Source organism: Microchirus variegatus (assembly GCF_963457635.1).
Source record: "Microchirus variegatus genome assembly, chromosome: 17".
Lineage (NCBI taxonomy): Eukaryota > Metazoa > Chordata > Actinopteri > Pleuronectiformes > Soleidae > Microchirus > Microchirus variegatus.
This window is the reverse complement of record NC_139818.1, coordinates 19,188,762-19,207,913: the sequence shown is the minus strand read 5'-3', so window position 1 is coordinate 19,207,913 and position 19,152 is coordinate 19,188,762. Positions and strand designations below refer to the sequence as shown.

At 40.7% G+C, this 19,152-nt stretch overlaps 2 protein-coding genes across 2 annotated transcripts; one reads left to right on the top strand and one right to left on the bottom strand.

Annotated features, from left to right (window-relative positions):
- Positions 1-1,578: 1,578 nt before the first annotated feature.
- On the bottom strand, positions 1,579-9,782 carry tmem204 (transmembrane protein 204). Its single transcript, XM_083903974.1, has 3 exons — positions 8,850-9,782; positions 7,420-7,575; positions 1,579-2,706 (listed from the first exon to the last, which is right to left on the bottom strand). Exons 1-3 carry the CDS (start codon positions 9,127-9,129, stop codon positions 2,462-2,464), a joined length of 681 nt encoding a protein of 226 aa, XP_083760100.1. The 5' UTR covers positions 9,130-9,782; the 3' UTR covers positions 1,579-2,461.
- Positions 9,783-12,975: 3,193 nt separating this feature from the next.
- Positions 12,976-18,795, top strand: ccdc78 (coiled-coil domain containing 78; the record flags this gene model as incomplete). Its single annotated transcript, XM_083903728.1, has 14 exons — positions 12,976-13,047; positions 13,212-13,343; positions 13,421-13,507; positions 13,908-14,264; positions 14,603-14,641; positions 15,071-15,159; positions 15,436-15,514; positions 16,020-16,145; positions 16,239-16,432; positions 17,152-17,326; positions 18,201-18,244; positions 18,340-18,424; positions 18,520-18,620; positions 18,708-18,795. 14 exons carry the CDS (start codon positions 12,976-12,978, stop codon positions 18,793-18,795), a joined length of 1,668 nt encoding a protein of 555 aa, XP_083759854.1.
- Between the last annotated feature and the right edge of the window lie 357 nt (positions 18,796-19,152).

The window sequence follows — 19,152 nt, the reverse complement described above, 5'->3', positions numbered from 1 at the left end:
CACTACGCAAATGGGAAAACAGCACACCCCAATGTCCGGATATTCCAAAGACTTTAATAGGCCTGATGACAGCTTTACTAATGTTGCTTCAGTGATGACTATTTTTACCTTTTAAAGAGCTACATTGTACTTGATTCTCACATTATTATGCATTTCCTGCAGCGGTGACCTGGATCATCTGGGACTTGTCCCTTGTGGCGCAGACAAAGGTTCCCATACCTAAGTCAGAGACTGGCTGGAGACGAGGAGACAAACCGACCTGGTGTGTGTGCAAGCAAATATAATGTGAGTATAATGAGGTCATTGGAGAGATATTCGCTGAGCAACATGTTTTGAAATTCTGTATTTAAAAAAAGGTCGCAGGGCAAAATATTTTATCCAAACCACATTTTCTCTGTGTGAAAATCAAGACTGTGTTGCTTCCCCTCAATCCAGGATTATTGTTGGTCCACATGAATCAAGGGCCTCTTTCTCTTAACAGTAAAACTTCCCCATTTCCCCCAAACGTGCTTCATCCCAGAAACAAAAAAATCTGAAGTATTAAGGATGAAGACCTGATTAGTGTATGATTATGTAGTCGTCTTCATATTTGCCTGTGAGTCCTGTAAACCTACTCTTGGTTCACTTCATTAAACTCTCCAAGTTGTCCTTTTGTTCCTCCATCACTGTCATAATTGTAGATATATGTATCAGTATTATAATTTAAAATACATCATCCAGTGGTCTCACTGATACTCAATCTAGACTTTGAATTTTGGATTATTTCGTATTTGTACTGTATGTTGTACGCTGAACTAACAACTTTCAAGTGGCTCTACATATGGATTCTCAACAAATCATAAGGGCTACAATGGATCTCATTTTTGAGGCACTAAACGTCAGTGAAAATGGAAAAAAGTGGCAAGAAAAAGGGCTAAATACTTAAAAGTGGTGCAAAATGGCTCTGTTTTGCCCTCAAAGGTGAAACCCGGTAGGACAAATCCAAAACTAAGTTGCACCAAATTTCACGAAACGTAAACGAACAAAAAAGTCTATTGGGACCATCACCTCAACTTAACAGGAAGTCGGCCATTTTGAATTTGCCGTCCATCTTGGCCATTTGCATGTTTCGTAATTGCGCGAACTGGTTTGAGCACGTTATTGGTAATAATGTAAAAAAAAACAAAAAAAAACATTACTAGATGCACAAAAGATGAAAAATTAACAAAAACGTCTCTCCGATTCAAAATTGCATGGTCGCGGCAACCATCAGAATTTTGGCGAATTTTGACCGTTCAGCCACAAAACAGGAAGTGCTCTGTAACATTGACTGATCTGCACTAAACTTTACGCGTGAGGTAAGAGACCAAGTCAGAAAATATTAGCACATTAAAAAACTGTGTCAAGGACATACAGTAGCGCCACCTGCTGGCATGGCGGCAGCTGCGAGGGAGCGCACAAGGCGACTTTTGCTTTAATTGTCGTTGTGGTGTTCGACACCAAAACATTAACAACAACAACCACTGTGTTGGAATATTTACCAATAAATTTATTGAATTTTATTTCATATGATATATTATTCTTTTAATGTGCCCCTATGTTTAGCAGTGTGGAAGACCTCCACAGACCTCCTGGAGTTTCTTTGCCCAAAGAGTGATATGGTCACAACAACAACAACAATAATAATACTACTAATGATGGCACTGTTTTTTTTGTTTGTTTGTTTGTTTTACACAACTGTGTTATATTAATTTAAGTATACAGTATGTACCACAAGCGAGCAGAGTTTCATAAGGAAAGCGTCATGAAAAATTCATGCAAGTGTTCAAATGTGCCATTTAAAAAAAAAAATCCATTATATGACCAGAACATTTGCTGCCATCAGTTTAACAACAGTTTGCTTAAAGATTTGTAAATCAAATTTCATTTCATTTAATTTTCTGTTTTCATAGAGGGGGTAATAGAGTCGATGGCTCTATTATTTTGAATTAAATATTGCCACTGATTTGAACTGAGCCCAATGAAAAAGGTGTCTTCTGCTTTAACCTTGTTGGTTTACCTCCTTACTTGCAATATATATATATATATATATATAACTAACATCATAATTATGTATTAAAGTTGTAATAAGCTTTAATATGCGGAAGAAAAAAACAAATATGAGGTATTCTGGTAACGTCTTTCATATTTTCCAATTAATAATTATGCAGGAGGCCATTTAACAAGTTCACATATAACAAAGTAGGTCAAGTTCCAGCTTGATCTTTTCTAAAGAGTCCAAGTCCAAATATAGTAGAATATGATCTGTTTTGTAAATTTAGGATTTTCTTTTAGGCACAAAGCAGCAAAAACAAAGTTTGACATCTCGAGGGGGGGGTTTATGGTGGGAAGAATTGTGAAATATAGAATTGCAGGCATATGTCGGTCCACAGGAGTGTCCTCTTCTCTTGAGCGTCACATGAGAGTGCACAGTGTATCGTCCTCAACACGGCGACTCCACATAGTCATTGTCCAGCCGTGGGTGGAAAGGCGACGCCAGCGAGCGGCTGATGATTATGACTCGAGGTGCGTGGCAGTCGTCGCGGCGGTGTAAAATATTCCAGATGAGCATGGCCGCGGCCATTGTGGCCAGCAGGCAAGCAGCTATGTCCACGTAGCAGGAGTAGGAAAGGTGCGTGTAGGGCCCGATCCTGTAGAAGGTCACGAGGCCAATCACAAGCACGAAACCTGCAAAAGAAGAGGCACAAATCAGTGAAAGTGAACTGCAACAAGCTTGTCTGTGTTGTTTAAGTGTGATCAAGTTAGACTTTTTGCACTTATTTGTCTGGTTTGCTTTCTATTTTTCGTTTTAGTCTCATCTTTAGGAAGGAATGATCATGTTTGTTGAAGAATTAAAGAATTGCCAACATAGATTAACGCTTGCAAGGGTTCTTCTACAAGGGCTGAGGTTCTTCCTGGAGCCATTTGCTTCTGAAAAACCCTTTCCTGAAGAAAGTTTTTTTTTTTACGCTTTAAGGTACTACTCAACCATTTGGTCGACCACACTTTAAGTCACTATATGTCATTGAAAAATGCATCAAGATGAACTCACTAACACTTAATGTGACTTGTTCTGAATGTTGTACTTCATGAATTATGCAAACCAGGTTTATTATGAACAGACGTCTCAACCGTTTGGTAGAGGCCTGTATCTGAAATACTGTAGGGGCTAATTAAAAAAAAAGAAATATATATATATATATTGATTGTCGTTATTGTTATCATAAGTAAATAAAATTAAAAAATGCTTTTTTAAGGGTAAGGCTTCTTGGTAACACTAATGGTTCCAGTAAGAACCATTTTGATCTAGAGAACCCTTTAAAACCCCTTTCCTGAATAAAGGGTTTTAAAAGGGTTCTCGGTGGAACCTTTATAAAAAGGTTCTACCTGGAGCCAAAAGGGTTTCTCCTATGAGGACAAGCCGAAGAACCTTATATGGTTCTACTTGAAAAGTTATTGGTCCAAAAAAATGACCATTTTCTTTTTCTTCCATGTTATATTTTCTTCGATTTCCTAATCAACTAATCGACTTCTTTTGTCTGGGACAAAAGCCGAGATTAAAGATTTTTTTTCTCCAAGATTAGCTGCATATTTGTACTTGTCGTCCACCATCTCTGATCTTCAGAGTGATTAAAAAGTACAGTATATACACTCGCTGACTGCAGGGCCGATATATCTGGTGTACAACTTGGGTGGCTTTGTGAAATAATAACACATCCATTTTATAATCCAACAGTAGCTCCGTGTGGGGTCTTTGAATTCGGGAAATCTGTTTCCTCTTAGGAAGACCTTCTAAGATCTCGAGATCAAAGTTCTAAGTGGCTCTCAAATAAAAATATCCAAGCTCAGAAAAGCACTCGGTGAACTTTTATCTCCCGATTTCTTTGATTCTCGGGTCGTTTTTTTCACTCACGCAACGAGGAACTCCTCGTGTTTGCACGTGAACTTGAAAAGCCGCATGCGTTTCCATTCCATGCTGTTTCTTTGATCCGTCATTTTGTTTTATCAACTTGATTAGCGTCTCCATAGTGCACACCTTTTCCTCTTCTCTACGTACATGAAAGCTCGCGTCACTTGATGTACCGCGTTCCGGAGTAGGAGTGTAGTCAGGAGTGGTTTGATAGTTCCACAGAAATTCATATCTGAGCTCATTCACGGCGGTATAAATACAGCGACCCAAAATAAGCTCTGGAACAGGGATGTCGTTGTTTGAGGATATGAATCAGTCAGTTTCCTGAAGCAGTCGGTGGCTCCGGGTGGCGCGGGTTCATTTATATTTCTTTCTCTACCTCTACATCAAGATGGCTGTCATTGTTCTTCGTGAGGATGTGAACAATTGTATCTGTGTATCTTTGCGTGTCTACGACACCGCCGACGCATAAGAACGCGACCGTTTGCTCGCTCTCTTCGTGTTTAACCTGTCTGGCTCCTTATCCAAGAAAATGAATAATCTCCTGTTTCGTGGTTCCAACCAACCAGGGTGGGCTGTGTGAACCTCTTTTCTGGCGCAGACTTATCTCTCAAACTTCCTTCCCTTGCTTCCTCTTTCCATCCTTCCTTCCTTCCCTCGTCCCCACACCCTAACCCTTCAAGGTTAATATACAGTGTTTGCAGGACAGTTGACATGATCTGTGGCACATACAAAGAAATCCAGGCCAGGTCTTATCTACTGTAAAGGGCAGGTCTTGGAAATCCATGAAGCTCATTTGTTTCCCCTTCAAGTAATGGATTTCCTGGTTCTTTCTTAAAGGGCACACAATTTGAATGAATTGTCTTTAGCCCAAAATCTTAGGTAATGGGTGAATTATATGGTATTGATTGTATTTGAGCATAAGCGATCAGAATTCACCTTGAGACACTACATTATTTGATATCTTGAGGAAAAAATAATAATCTAATGAAATCAATAGAAATCCACATTTGAAGCGGTCACTGTTTATATTTAATTTCGGCCTAGGAAACTGCCCCTGAACTCTTACTGAATGGAGCTGGATATTGTTATTCCACAATCTGCTCGCGATAGGCGAACGCTTTGGCACGTCTGAAAATGAAAACATTCCTGAGAAAGAGGTTGATGGGTAAAAATATCTCCATTCATGCAGAACCAGCTCATTCACCGAGTAGGCGGGGGAAGGTATAAAAGAGTGGATTACTGGACGTGCATGGGCCATTAATGAGGCTTCTGCTGTAAATAATTTGAATATTAAAAAGGTTGAGGTAGACGTGTCCTGTAGTAGTGTCCTGCTACTTAGATATTTTTTGATATAGATCAGTCTGAACAATTGCAGTTTGAATAATGAAAGAAAACCGTTTTCCCCTCAAGCCTAGATTATATTTTTATATTGTTTGTTTTATCCGACAAAACAGCTGCCAAATCTGAAAATATTCAAAGTTAAAGTCCAGGAAACATCTGGCATTTGAAATGTCTGAACTCTTTTTTTTTTTTTTTTTTTTTTTATAAATGTAACCAGATATCCACAGTGTCCTTGCTGCATTTTGTGTTAGCTTTTTTAGAATTAACTAATTAGCTTGTGATAACAATTAGCATTCCAGTGTGTGTGGTGCACATTAAATGCATAGTTCAGGTTTAGGATGATTCAGTTATGTGGCATCCATCTTCTTAAGATATCATTAAATTGAGCAGGCATACATTTTATTTGAGCCTTTAGTTAAGTTGCAGTATTTCCTTGTGTCTCCACTGGCAGCCATGTTCTCAGTGAGGGTGCGTCTGTGTCTCACAGGTCAAGTCTGACGATTGGCGCTTTTCCACTATACAGTTCAAGCACGACTTGACTCAAATCTACGCCATTTGGTATCAGGTCCGTCGTTTTCCATTACCATAGAACCGGGGTCGTCCTAGCACGACTGCACAAAACGTTGTTTTAAACACGACACACACTAGTGACAAAAGCAGTTGTTTTCGGTGTAACTGAATCATTAGAATCACTTAATTAAATTAAAAAGATTAGTTCAGTACTTCCTGCTTGACCCGGACCTTTGTCACTGAACTAAAACACGTTGAAACACGTCGTGATTCGGCTCACATTCGCTGGCTTTCAGCAGCGCTGTCGCTAAATACAGCAGACCCCTCTGTTAAATCTCGAGATTTTAGACATTTCCTTGCTAAATGTTGGAGATTAACGTATGTTTTTTTCATGATTTTTACATCTTTTTCAGTTGTTGGGTTTGATTCTTATGTCGGACATCGCGCTCAGGTACTTAAAAAAAGCACCTGGTACCAGGTACTATTACTAAAAACGAGTAGAGTTGAGACGAGCTGAGTGGTGCTGGAACTGTATCGTGGAAAAGCGCCGTGTTTGTCGCTAACGCATAGAACCGCACTCCAACAAATGTGAAATATCACTTTAAAATAAAATCTTAAACCACCACAGTTCCTTTAAGGCTGGTTTTCAAAAATTAATTAAAATGTGGTTTAAAGTTCTAGAAACAGACCTAGAAACAAGTTTAGTATAGACTGTTTACTCATTCATGTCTATATTTGATTTAAAAAAAAAAGTCTCAAAGAATGCTACAATTATTTCCTGATTTGTTCCCCAGGACATACCTGAGGCCTAATGTAAAGAATAAAACCCCTCATCCTTGCTGCTAATATGTGGTAATACTAAATAAATATTCTTTATTTGCTGCTACTCTCTCATTAGAGCTGATCCAGTGAATTTGTCTACTAAAACAAACTGTAAACATGAACATGAGTATAATGCCTCCTGCCACTGCAGACACAAACACATAGTCCCTGTCGAAACTGTCTTTCCCGTCTCTCCCTCCCTCCCCTCCCTTCTTTTTCCTTCTTCAGCTCAGGGGTTTGCATAACAGGTAGTCACAGACATTTCCTCGTCCTGAGCAGGGATATCCTGGCGCCTGACAGTCGCTCCCTGGCCCGCTGCTGCTGCTGCTGTTGCTGTTGCTGCTGTTGCTGCTGCTGCTCCGGGGCCCATGGATTCTGGACTGGGACTAAATTTAGACCCAGAACAGGACCCCACTTCATTCTACTCTGCCACAAAAGATACCGAGGTGACGGAGCGACCGCCGCATGCAGCACAACACACTTCCTCAGCAGGGGCACTGGGACAGGCCATGCTCGCCAAAATCTTTGAAATGGCACAGTGGGATGGATGTGAATGAGAGGTTTTTGTTGCCATGACAGCATAAAAGTCATGTCGCACAAAGATAATATTCTTTGATTCTTTTGATCCCCCCTCAGTTTGTTTGCTTTCTTTCTTCGCCAAGAAAACTATTGAAGTTAATGAAAGGTTTTTGCCTTAATTTCATTGTCTGGGGTCAATAGTTTTGCATGACTTTTTTGGTTTCTGAACACTTTTCTACACGCGTCTCTATCTAGAATGACATGGTTAGATGTTGGCAGCGCTCGTATATACTCACTGGCTAACTGGAAGAGTGCAGCGATGGCTTCCTCCCACCACTGTGACTCCTGCGTGATGAACGGCAGCTCCATCAGGCCGAGCAGGAAGATCAGCTGACCGGCGGTCAGGGCCACGGTCGCCATCAGGTTGCAGGCTCGCATCATGTCAAACTGCACTTGAGTGACCAGCAGAAGAGTTTCATGTGAGTGTCGTGGTTTTTCACAAGCATGAATTAAAGAGGGTGACATTGACATGAGTGCTTTTTTTTTTTTTTTTTTATCATGAATGGTGCAGCATATCAGTGCTGCCCATTGTGCCATAGTGAGGCTGGTGAGTTGCTGTCCGTCCAGTGTTTCCTCGACTTATTCTTGAATGGGAATTTCTCAATGGAGAACATAGAGTTCTTCCACACTAAACCCAGTGGCACAGACTGTCACTCCCTTGTCAGCTGCCAATGGAATAATGTTAATACTATCACATTGAGAAAACGTTAACCTTTAAACTTAAAGTAAAGTAGGTAGATTTCGTCTTTGGTGTCACATAACAAGTCGATGTGGTCTTGTTGTTAAACCAGTGACTTCAATGTTTAGGTTTTCCCATATTTAACCTTTTCACCACTGTACTAAAGTTTCGCGTCACTTAGAAATGTCCTTATTTTTGAAGGAAAAGCACATTTTTCAAAGAGTATAACATAAAATTAATCAGAAATACACATTGTTATTGTGCTAAACGACTATTCTAGCTGCAAACGTCTGGTTTTTAATGGAATATGTACATAGGTGTATAGAGGCCCATTTCCAGCAACCATCTCTCTAGTGTTCTAATGGTACATTGTGTTTGCTAATCGTGTTGGAAGGCTATTGGATGATTAGAAAACCCTTGTGCAATTATGTTAGCACGGCTGAAAACAGATTGTTTGATGAATTAAAGTGTGAGTTTTAATGGAAAACACAAACACATTGTATAGGTGACCCCAAACTTTTGAACGGTAGTGTATGTAGAACAACAACATTGACACAACACTACACAGTGGACACAGAAATACCCCAAACTGCTGCACTGAGCTGCTGTATCCTGCACTTACCAACAGGGGGCGATGCAACATACCTGGGGCCCCATCTGAGAGGGGTTGGAAACCCCCCTGAATGAAGCCCCATGGCACTCGTTTGCTGCCAAAAGCTTTGTTATTTTAGAGACTATAAATACTGTATGAATGACACTGTGGTGGGTGAGCTTGTTTGATGTTGAGTCTATCAATTATGCTGCGGATTTAAGTTTTAGCAGCAGAAAATGTGGTTTGTTTGTCATTTGAGTGCTAACAACAGTCAGTGGAGCCTTTTAGCGTCCGCAAAGTCCACTGAAAGCTCTCGACATATCAGACGCTTAAAAGTTTGCTTTGTTGAAAAAGCAGACATGAATCTGACATAGTTGCAAACTTTTAAAACTTACATTTGACAGTGCTGCGGGACTCCTGGTACCCTGCGTACTCTGAGCCCCATCCCAGACCTTCACACTGCCTCTGTGTCCCTTGCCCCCTCTTCCCAGCCTGGAGGTCATCGCGGCCTCGTTCCACCACAGTCGGGCACATCCTCCACAGTCCCACGCTCCGCTTGCGTCCGTCCTCCAGCGCTTGCAGGACCCAGCTGGGGGTGAAGGCCGCCACATTGTTCAGGACCAGGGACAGCAGGGCCACTACCACTGCCGCCACCACCAACCTCTGCACGGCCATGCGACTCACGCCGCCCGCCACCTCGCCCTCTCCCTCGGGGCCCTCCTCTGGACCCTGTCCCTCCTCGATGTCCTGCCCGCTCCCGTGTCTCTCCTCGGGGTCAGCGGCACCGGCGGTGCTCTGGGCCCCCTGGCTCCTCTCCTCCACCTCCTCCTCCAGCTGTTGGCCTGTGTCGTCCTCCCCAACTCCACACAGTGTTGTGCACTTGAGTGTTTTCTTGAGGTTTAGCTAAAGGACATCTCCATTCATCGTCATTCAGGGGTTTGCAGTCGTGGCAGCAAGGTCCTCAGCCCTCCTCCTCTGACAGCACTGCAGGAACACCAGGATTAATCCAACTGGCACCTTGGTCCATTCCACTGGCTCTGTCTGGCTGCAGCTTGACCCTGAGATCTCACAGTTTTTCCCTTTCGATCTTCTTTTTCCTTACTTTTTCTTTACTTAATTGACTTCTGCATGTGCACCTGGACTCTCTGTGTAGGCAGTGGGTTTTTCCTTGTGTCCTTTTTCCAATTAATGCAAAGAAAGCGAGAGATTCTCCAGGAAAAGTTGACCCGTCAGTTGCTTTGCCTCGGCTTCTGAAGACGGTGTCTCTCGTCTGGAACAAGACGTCCTCCTGCCCGCCTCCCTCTGCTTCTCTCTCTCGCTCACTGTTCCCCTGCAATCCTCGAGGTCAGAGTTGAAATGTGGGGGAGTTGCTGTTCGTCATAGTCCAAGACATCAGTTCTCACATGCAGCAGCAGCAAGCTTTAAACTGGACAGCCCCCTCCTCCACAAATATGTGTGTGTGTGTCGGTGTGTGTTTGTGGGAGAGAATGTCCAAAAGACTCCTGTCAGACGTCACTGTTGTGTATTCTTTTGTCTGGAGCCCAGGGGGCGTTCGCTAAACTTCTCTCTCTCCCTCATTCTCTCTCATGTGTGTGTGTGTGTGTGTGTGCAACAAACATATTGGCCGCCACAGTCGGCCAGCAACAGGATGTGTTTCCTGAGAGGAAAAGAGGATGGGAAGAGAGGCCAAATGTAGACCTGTTCCTTCTCTTGTCTTTCCTTTTCTGGCTCTCTAGATCTTGCCGCTTTGTGTGTGCAACAGGGCTTCTTTTTTTTTTTCTCTGCATTTTTTTTTCCACTGTCAAGGTTGACATTTTTTCCTGACCATATAGAGCGAGTTTTTGGCCGATGTTTGCGTTTGTCTGGCTTTTCTTTCTTTTCTTTTCTTTTTTTTTGTTTTACTTCACTTGGCCTACGTTCCTCCCTTCTTAAAGCACAGGGCCCCTAAAGATTTGGGGTATTTCCTGTTGCTTCACTTTAATAAACAGCCCACATCTGTATCAGCCTAAGTAAGGACGGGGAGGAGGGGGACGGGCTGCAAATAGAGACCAGATGGCTGTGGAATCTTAAATTTGGAAACGGAGCGAAAGAAGCGGGGGCAGAGGGGTTTGATTTACGTCAGCAAGGCAAGAGAAAAAAAAAAGAAGAGAGGAAATACAGAATGGCATCGCTCTTGTTTTCAGTTTTAGTGCTTACACTTGTATGAGTGCTGTTGTGCATGGGGTTTGTCGTAGGATTTTGAAATAATACTACACCACAACAGATATGGTTAAATGAACACAATAGTTTTCACGCATAGTTAAAGCTGCATTATGTAATAAATCTAAAGAAACTGGCCATAAAATCCTCCTAATATGTCACAGAGACTCAGGAATAATGTTCATATAACAAACTGAACTCACCAACAACAACAGTACAGACAAAATATTTGCATTAAAAAACGTATTTTGCAGACTGCAAATCATGTTTATGTTTTGAAATCATGTTTTGACATGTGGCGCCACCTACCGCTGTCTACCAATCATTGCAGTCAGTAGAGTCTCAGCTGCCGAGTAACCACGGGTTGCCAGTTACGTCAGAAAGCAAAACCCAAAAGACCTTGCTGTTTTGAATTTGAATGTAGTAACCGTTTTTGGCCACATTGTTACATATGGCGCCTTTAAGTGTACTTTAGTGCGTAAATTAAACATTGTAAATAAGACATATTCTGTGTATTCTGAGGTTTGGTCTGCATTGTTGAATTCCTTCTTGTAAACAAGCCATTTGTTTTTTTCTCTGCAGTAAAGTGAGATGGAAGGAAAACACGTTCAGGATGTGTGTAAAAAAGCTGCCGGCTGGATGCCAGGGCAACAAAATCACTGCAGTTCATCTCTGCATCATGGTTAGATATCAGACGTATAGATTCCAATACCATATATAGGATAATGTGATATGTAAAGTCCATAAAATTTAATCTGGAGGGTATTTTTTCTGCTCCTCATATTAAAGCGTGTCCATCATAATGTCATAATTATGCTCCAAATAACATATTCACCTTTCTAGGTCTCCTCACCACAAAAAAAAACGATGATGGGACTTTCCAAACCTACATTAATGCATTTATCTTCCTATCATCTTTGCCTGTCGTCCAGCAGGAAGTAAGACTTGTTAATGCTACGACATTCTAAACAATGACTTCCAGTGGCAGAACTATTTAGCGATGGTTGAAATCTATATTTGTGTCCATCGACTACAGTTATGGTTTCAAATACCTGGCATCCATTGTTGCCAGGTAACATTGTTGCCAGGTATTGCCACATACATCAATGTTGCAATCCATTGGCAACAAAACCCTGGCACTCATATTGTTATACATGTTTGGATTGGATTTTTGTGAACAAAACACACAGTAAAATGGAATTTAATCTCTCTTACGTCATAAAGTGTATGGTAATACTGTGGTAATTTGCTTTTTTTGTTACAGTTCTGCTAAGGCCAAAGAACCCAGGATGCTCCAGGATGGCACGTCTTTTCTTGCGTCCAATAACCCAGGTAACAGAGCAGCATCTTAGCACCTGGACACAATCTTTAAGGGTCATGATGATATCAATCATTCATGGAAAAAAAAAAATAGAATAAATAGTTTTCTCTCTGCTCTGTGGTTTGTCACTTCTGAATGTTTTTTTTTTCCTGAATGGCTGAGCTCATGCTGAATCACAACACAGGGGGGCGATGATGCACCATATCCACGCTGAACAAAGTTGTTAAAGTGGATTATAGTGGCTTTGGAGCAGCTCTGATTGTGGATCTGTGATTAAAATAAGAAATATCACTAGCACTTTGTCGGTGCTTTCAGGTTTTTAGAGACATTTTTGAATTATTTGTAATATTAGAGTCATTCTCAAAGTATTTTTGCAGCTATTTTTTTTTAATTATTTTTTTTATAGCACATCATATTTTAAAATCATTTACATTGTATTACAGTGCACTAAAGTTTTAGAAGACTATATTTGGTGCTATTCTTATAGATGTGTAGATACTGGCAAGACCCTCCAAGTCATTTTGAGATCAGATTCCCACAAGAGGGCGCTATAGACCTTCTTTTTTTTCCCCATAACAGCCATTTTGACATGAAATAGTAGATACACAAGTGTGATTAATTACATAAATCAAAGCTTTTTTTCCCCATTAGAACAGAAGCGTCATTAATGTATTATGTATAACAGAATATCTTGAGACAAATATATCAAAATAGCAATATTTATGATGATATTTCACATAATTTCAAAATAAAAGTGTTTTGATATGGAGCGATGAATAGTTCACAATATAAATGTATGCAAAATGAATCTATTAATTAAAAACATACAGAAATAACTTGATATTAAGTGACAAGCTGCATGCAATTCATTGAGTTTGAGATTTGTGGTCTGATTAGGTTTTTGTTTGTTTTGTGTTTTTTTTAAACCATAGCAACATGTTGTTGGTGGATACAGTGAGCGTCACAATGAGATCCTCTGCCACTGAACACACTAAATAAAGATGGACTCTCAGAGTCACGAGACGACTTCACGTGAACTTCAGACACGACTTCAAGCTCTCACTGAAGGAAATGTGAGTAAAATATACAAGAGTCTCAGAGTGCAGTTGTTCTTCTCACTTTAGTTTACAAACCATAATTCACTCTGATGCCTTTTACTCTTTTTTTTGGGGGGGGGTGAATACATGTCCTCATATGAAATGATTGTTTGAAAAAATGCTGATGTATTTCCTTTCAGCATCAACTGTGTGACAGAAATGAACGCCTCTTTGCCAAAGTGGGCTACCTGGAGGGCAGACTGGGCCACCTGGCCAACTCTAACACAGATCTGTCCTGCAGGCTGGTCCAGAGCCAAGAGGAGAAACTCAAGGTTTGATTAGTACATAAACTGTTAAATTCCAGTAAAGTACCAGAGGGTATTTATTGTTTTCTGTCTGAAACCTCCAGATCTCTAAGGAGCTTGTGGACGAGAAGATTCAAAGCAACAGGATGAGAGAGAACTTTGAAGAAGAGACTTTTGAGCTGAAGAACAAGGTAATTATGTCAAGGTGAATACATTATTTGACCAGTATATCAGTAAGATGTCAAACAGAAATGTTTTACTCTCAGCAGATCAGCAGGACGTGCATAGGTAGGTTGTGGTGAATTTTTTGGGGTTGCCAGAAAATATTAGTGAAAAACAGTATATATCTATATTTTCAAAATGTTAGATGTTACATAAATTCAGGAACAAGAGTCAGAAAACACAAGCCTCTGTCTTATTATAAGACTGTATAATTAAAAGAAAAGTGATTGTAACTCGGGACTAGAATTTTGCTGAATTGCTCTGTTTTTTTTCTATATAATATTATGTATATGTCTGTGTGTGTACTTATATATTTGTTTCACTTGCTTTTCCCTGTTGTATACACCTGACTGTCTTTCCTCCTTTTAGGTATTGAACCAAGACAGCGTGATAACAGAGCTCGAAATGGAGCGAGACAAGTTGTCTCAGGAGCTCCGTTCGGCTGTCGCTCGCCTGAAAGTGGGAGAGAAGAGCGGTCGGGACCTGACAGAGGAGTACGTCACTCTGAGGAAGAGCTACCAGGCTCTGGCTGAGGCCCACGATAAAGAGCTGACCCAGAGTGAAGAACTGGGTGCTGAGCTGCTGGCACTGGCCCGGGCCCAGGACGCCCTCCGCAGGCAGCTGAAGGAACAGCAGCAGAGTGTCAACGCCACGACAGAGGGCCTTCACGACGAGCTGGAGAGGGTCCGAGCACTGATTAGTCGAATGTCCTGTAACAGAGTCAAGGTAGGGCAGTACATTTTTGGGTAACACGAGGTGCTTAATAACATATATAAGTAGCATACTAGCCCTTTATTAGTAATCATTTAACACGTATTAACACCTTATTCTACCTCTATTACAACATGAATTAAGATTTTTCCTACATAAGGTGTTAATACATACTTAATATTTACTAATAAAGGGCTAGTATGCTACTTATATGCATGTTAGTAAGCACCTAGTTAATGGTGAATATGTGTTCCCTAATTGTTGTTGTTGTGATGCTTTCATTGCATTATTATTTACTTCAAAACTAACTTTTAATTATTGTTATCACTGCTTGTATATGATTTATTGAACAGCCTGAGGAATTGGCAGCTTTGGACAAGGAGCAAAAAACTGTGAGTATTTCTGTATCACATAGTAAAAGTTAGATAAAACATATATACATATATCATTGTAAAATGATTTGAAAATAAAAAGGAATATAAAGCATTAAACAAAAACATGCTCAAAATGAGATAAATGTTAATTTGAGTGTCTTTTATTTTGAAAAAGACGACAACAACAAAGTTTCCACATTTACTTTTATATTATTTGTTGTTTTCTTGGCTTTTAGTATAGTTTAATAGATTTCTTCTACGGCTTTTATACTTTTAATATGAGATTATTATGTGTTTTATGTCCTGTTTGATTTTAATGTTACTATTCAGCACTTCAGCCAATCGTGTTGTTTTTTTAGATATATCTAGAAATACAGCATTTTTCACGTTTGTAAAGTATACTGTTTCTCATCGCTGTAACTTCGTCGTTCGTCTTTTATCACGTAGCTTCTCGGAAACCAAGACGAGATCAAAGAAATGCTGGAGAAAATGAGCCACGTTCACCGGGAGCAGCAGCAGAAACTGGAGGAGAAAGTGTGAGGGCCGGCGAATGTTTGTCATCAAACGTCATTATCCTTCCATTTCCAGTCATCAAACAGCCAAACCCATGTTAGGAAGAGCTGTGTGTTTGTCCCCCACAGTGTTCATCCCACATGCATCTGCTCTGTGGTTCCTTCTTTTGATTTCTGCTCTCTGATGAGCTATGGTTTTGTTTACTGCGTGTGATGTGGTCTCTCTCTCCGCTTTCCTCCTGTGATGTGGATTTGTTGGTCACTTGCTCTCTTGTGGTTGAGCTTGTGTTTGGTCATCAGGGCGGCGGTGGGGAAAGAGCACGAGGAGAGCAGGGCTGTGATCCGTCAGAGCCGACAGAAACTCTCCGAGCAGAGATCAGTGAGTGTGAATCATCAAGTTCTTCAGAATCAGCCTCACTGGCTAAATATGTGTGCACTTACAAATAATTTCATTCAGATTTCCCCATTACTCTGTGTACACTCTTAGAAATAAAAGTGCTAAGTAGAACCATATAAGGTTCTTCAGCTTGTCCATATAGGAGAACACTTTTTGGCTCCCTTTTTTATAAAGGCTCCACTTGAAACCCTTTTGGAGGGTAACATTAAGAACCCTTTTAAAATCCTTTATTAAGGAAGGGGGTTTTAAAGGGTTCTCTGCAGCAAAATGGCTCTTACTGGAACCATTAGTGTTACCAAGAACCCTTGAATAACCCTTTCTTCGGGAAAGGCTTTTTCAGAAGCAAATGGTTCAAGGTAGAACCTCAGCCCTTGTAGAGGGACCCGTTTGGAACCCTTATTTCTAAGAGTGTACTTACGCAGAAAACAAGACACATGAACAAGGACAACTCTTTTATTTTCATGTCAGTGTACATTTCCGCCTATAGGCCCTGATGTTCTCTCAGAGCCAAGTGAAGGAGGCAGAAGACGAGAACTCAAAGCTGCAGCTTCAAGTCAAAGAGCTAAACGAGGAGTATCGTGCACGACTGGTGTGCTACGTCCAGGACTTAGCTGTGAGCAGCAGCAGTGTGTGGACACAACACACCTGAAATGTTCAGAACGTGATGAGCTCACCCATTTGTGCATTTTTCTTCTTCATTATCCAGCTGTACATTGATGGACTAGAAGATGGCCAAACTCCAGGCGGAGCTAAGATGAGGGATTCTGTGGAAAACATGCTGCAGGACGTGCGCTCCTCTTACAGGGTCAGAGAGGAACAGCTCGCCTCGGCTGCTCGCTCCTATAAAAAGAGGCTGCAGAAGATCACCAGCACCCATCAGGCCGTCCTTATCGCATACAGGTGATAGTTAATAAATATAGATAGTAAATGTCAGTGCTTCAGTAAAATGTGCCTATAGTAGTATGGTTACACTCTTAGAAATAAAAGTGCTAAGTAGAACCATATAAGGTTCTTTAACTTGTCCTCATAGGAGAACCATTTTTGGCTCCAGGTAGAAATTTTTATAAAGGTTCCACCCGGAGCCCTTTTGGAGGGTTCCACCAAGAACCCTTTTAAATCCCTTTATTCAGGAAAGGGGTTTTATAGGTTTCTCTGGATCAAAATGGTTCTTACTGGAACCATTAGTGTTACCAAGAACCCTTGAAAAACCCTTTCTTCGGGAAAGGGTTTTTCAGAAGCAAATGGTTCCAGGTAGAACCTCAGCCCTTGTAGAAGGACCCTTTTGGAACCCTTATTTCTAAGAGTGTAGGGTTACTAAATACACATGGAAATATGATTGAAATTTGGATTGTTTTTGTGCGATTTTCTGCGTTGTGATTTCATGAAGAAGTTACTAGATTTTGGTGATAATGATGATTTTGTAAAAAACAGTTCATAACCTTGTGAGATAGGAGAGTATATGATACTGTGGCATTGGTGGAGGTTTTGCGTTTCAAACCTTATAAGAGCAGAATTATCATAAAAACCATTATGAGGTAAAAGATAACAGTGGAAATATTGTATCTCGTTTGTATCTCTATATAAAAAGCTCATACTGTTTCCATAAATACTGAGATCAGGCTTCAGAGGGAGCAGATCTTGTCCAGACCAGACATCAGCCTTGACCCTGGACCCCCAGAGGCCTCTTTCAACCCGGAGCTCATTGAGCTGAGAGACGAAACTGAGAGGGAGCTTCATCAACTCCGTGAGGACAAGGCGAGGCTGGAGGTTGAGCTGCAGGCCGCCCGGGAGCAGGTATACAGAGAGAGAGAGAGAGAGAGAGAGAGAGAGACAGAAACTGTTCTGATGTGTGGATGGATCAATGTGCTTTTGTTCTGTCGGCTGAATGCTTTCATTTGGTCTGTAGAGGTTGTTCTTTGTGTCTGTACTTCCTCCATGATTTGTTCTGTGAGCGGTGAACTGTGGTAACAAAAAAAAAAGAAAAAAAGTGCGGCGGAAAGATAAAAGACGACTGTGGCAGAGGAGAATCGTGGATCCTCTAACAGCAACTGATGGATGAGATTATGTGCTTATATTGAATATAAACAGACTGTCATTGTGCTGACTAGTGACAGTGATCATTTTTTAGTACTTACAGTGGAGTAACTAACGATTACTTTCATTGATTTGATTTATCCGCGATTAAATGATTCGTAGTTTGCTCTATAAAGAAACAGTAAAGCCTTAAAAGATCAACTCCATGAGCTTCAAGTCTTGTCAGTAGGGGGCGCTCAAGTGAAGAAAAGTCCAACCGTGTGGGGTCCGCGACAGTAGCTTAAAATTATATCACAATATTCCAACATGATATTGCATTTATATTGCGCAATTTATGACGTCATTTTACAGAATTTCTAAATAAAGTTTTTCTCCGCAATGACATATGATTAAGAATAATCATAATAAACAAAATATGATGCAAAATGAATCCGGAAATATAAAAAAAAGATCATTCATACAATTATTTGATTATGAAAATTGTTAATTTTGTATTAATTTAGCAAATAATGTACTTGTCCATTAATAATTGACTAATTGCAGTTGTAAACATAAGTGTTACTTATGAGAATAACTTTTTATTTCCACTTCTGTGTATGTGTATGTGCTTATTTTGACTCTAATTTTATTCCAGATGGCCGGCGTAAAGTTGTCTGATCAAACTATCAACTGTCAAGAGTGCGTGTATTTGTTTTCTTCTAAATATTTAATCAAATGACATAAATGTTGAGCTATAAAATGTGAGATGAATTAAAAATGTGTCACGCTGACAGACCGGCAGCAAAACTGGAGCAGACGAGCGAGGAATCGTGGTCGAACTTAAGGAAGCAGCTGAAGGAAACCACAGCCTCAACACTAGTAAATCTCCTCCACTGTAATTCTTTTAGAGTCTGCGATGATTTTTTCTTTTAACAAAATTGCAAGAACTTAACACTCTTACGATCTTGTAACAGGTGAACGCCGAGAAGGAGCGATCGCTTCTCCTCACCAGAGCAGCAGTGGCGGAGGCGCAGGTGTCGGAGCTGCAGGACTACATTGACAACCACCTGACCAGGTCAGGAGGTCACACAGCAGTGTGCAAGTCATGTGATGTTTGACTTTCAATGGAGCGTTTGACTGAACGTTAACCGTTTACCTCCAGGTATAAACAGGAGATTGCACGTCTCCACAGACTGCGTGGGAAAAAGGAGGCCGGACGTTGCCAAAGTGCTAATTCAGCTCTCCATTAATAGAATAGAACTTTATTGTTCAGCTGGAGCAAGACAACTTTCCTTTGGTCTCACCCTCAGGTATATACACACACATCATTTTTTTGTGTTTTCCATTAAAAGTCACACCTTTATTCATCAAAAGAGTTGCAAATTGACTAGAAAATATAGCCGAGACATTGACAAGATTAGAAATAATGATTTTTATTCAAAATAATAATTTTGCCCTTTCATCAAAGAACCAGAAAAACTGTTTTCAGCTGTGCTAACATAATTGCACCTGGGTTTTCTCATCATCCAATAGCCTTCTAGCACCATTAGCAAGCACAATGTACCATTAGAACACAGGCCTCTATACACCTATGTACATATTCCATT

What these genes read in the sequence shown, in the direction of transcription:
- tmem204 (XM_083903974.1), bottom strand. Translation starts at nt 9,129, where the DNA reads ATGGCCGTGCAGAGGTTGGTGGTGGCGGCAGTGGTAGTGGCCCTGCTG. An exon ending in GTCCCGCAGCACTGTCAAAT is followed by an intron (nt 7,576 to 8,849) that starts GTAAGTTTTAAA and finishes TGGTCACTCAAG; the next exon opens with TGCAGTTTGACATGATGCGA. An exon ending in TGCACTCTTCCAGTTAGCCA is followed by an intron (nt 2,707 to 7,419) that starts GTGAGTATATAC and finishes CTTCTTTTGCAG; the next exon opens with GTTTCGTGCTTGTGATTGGC.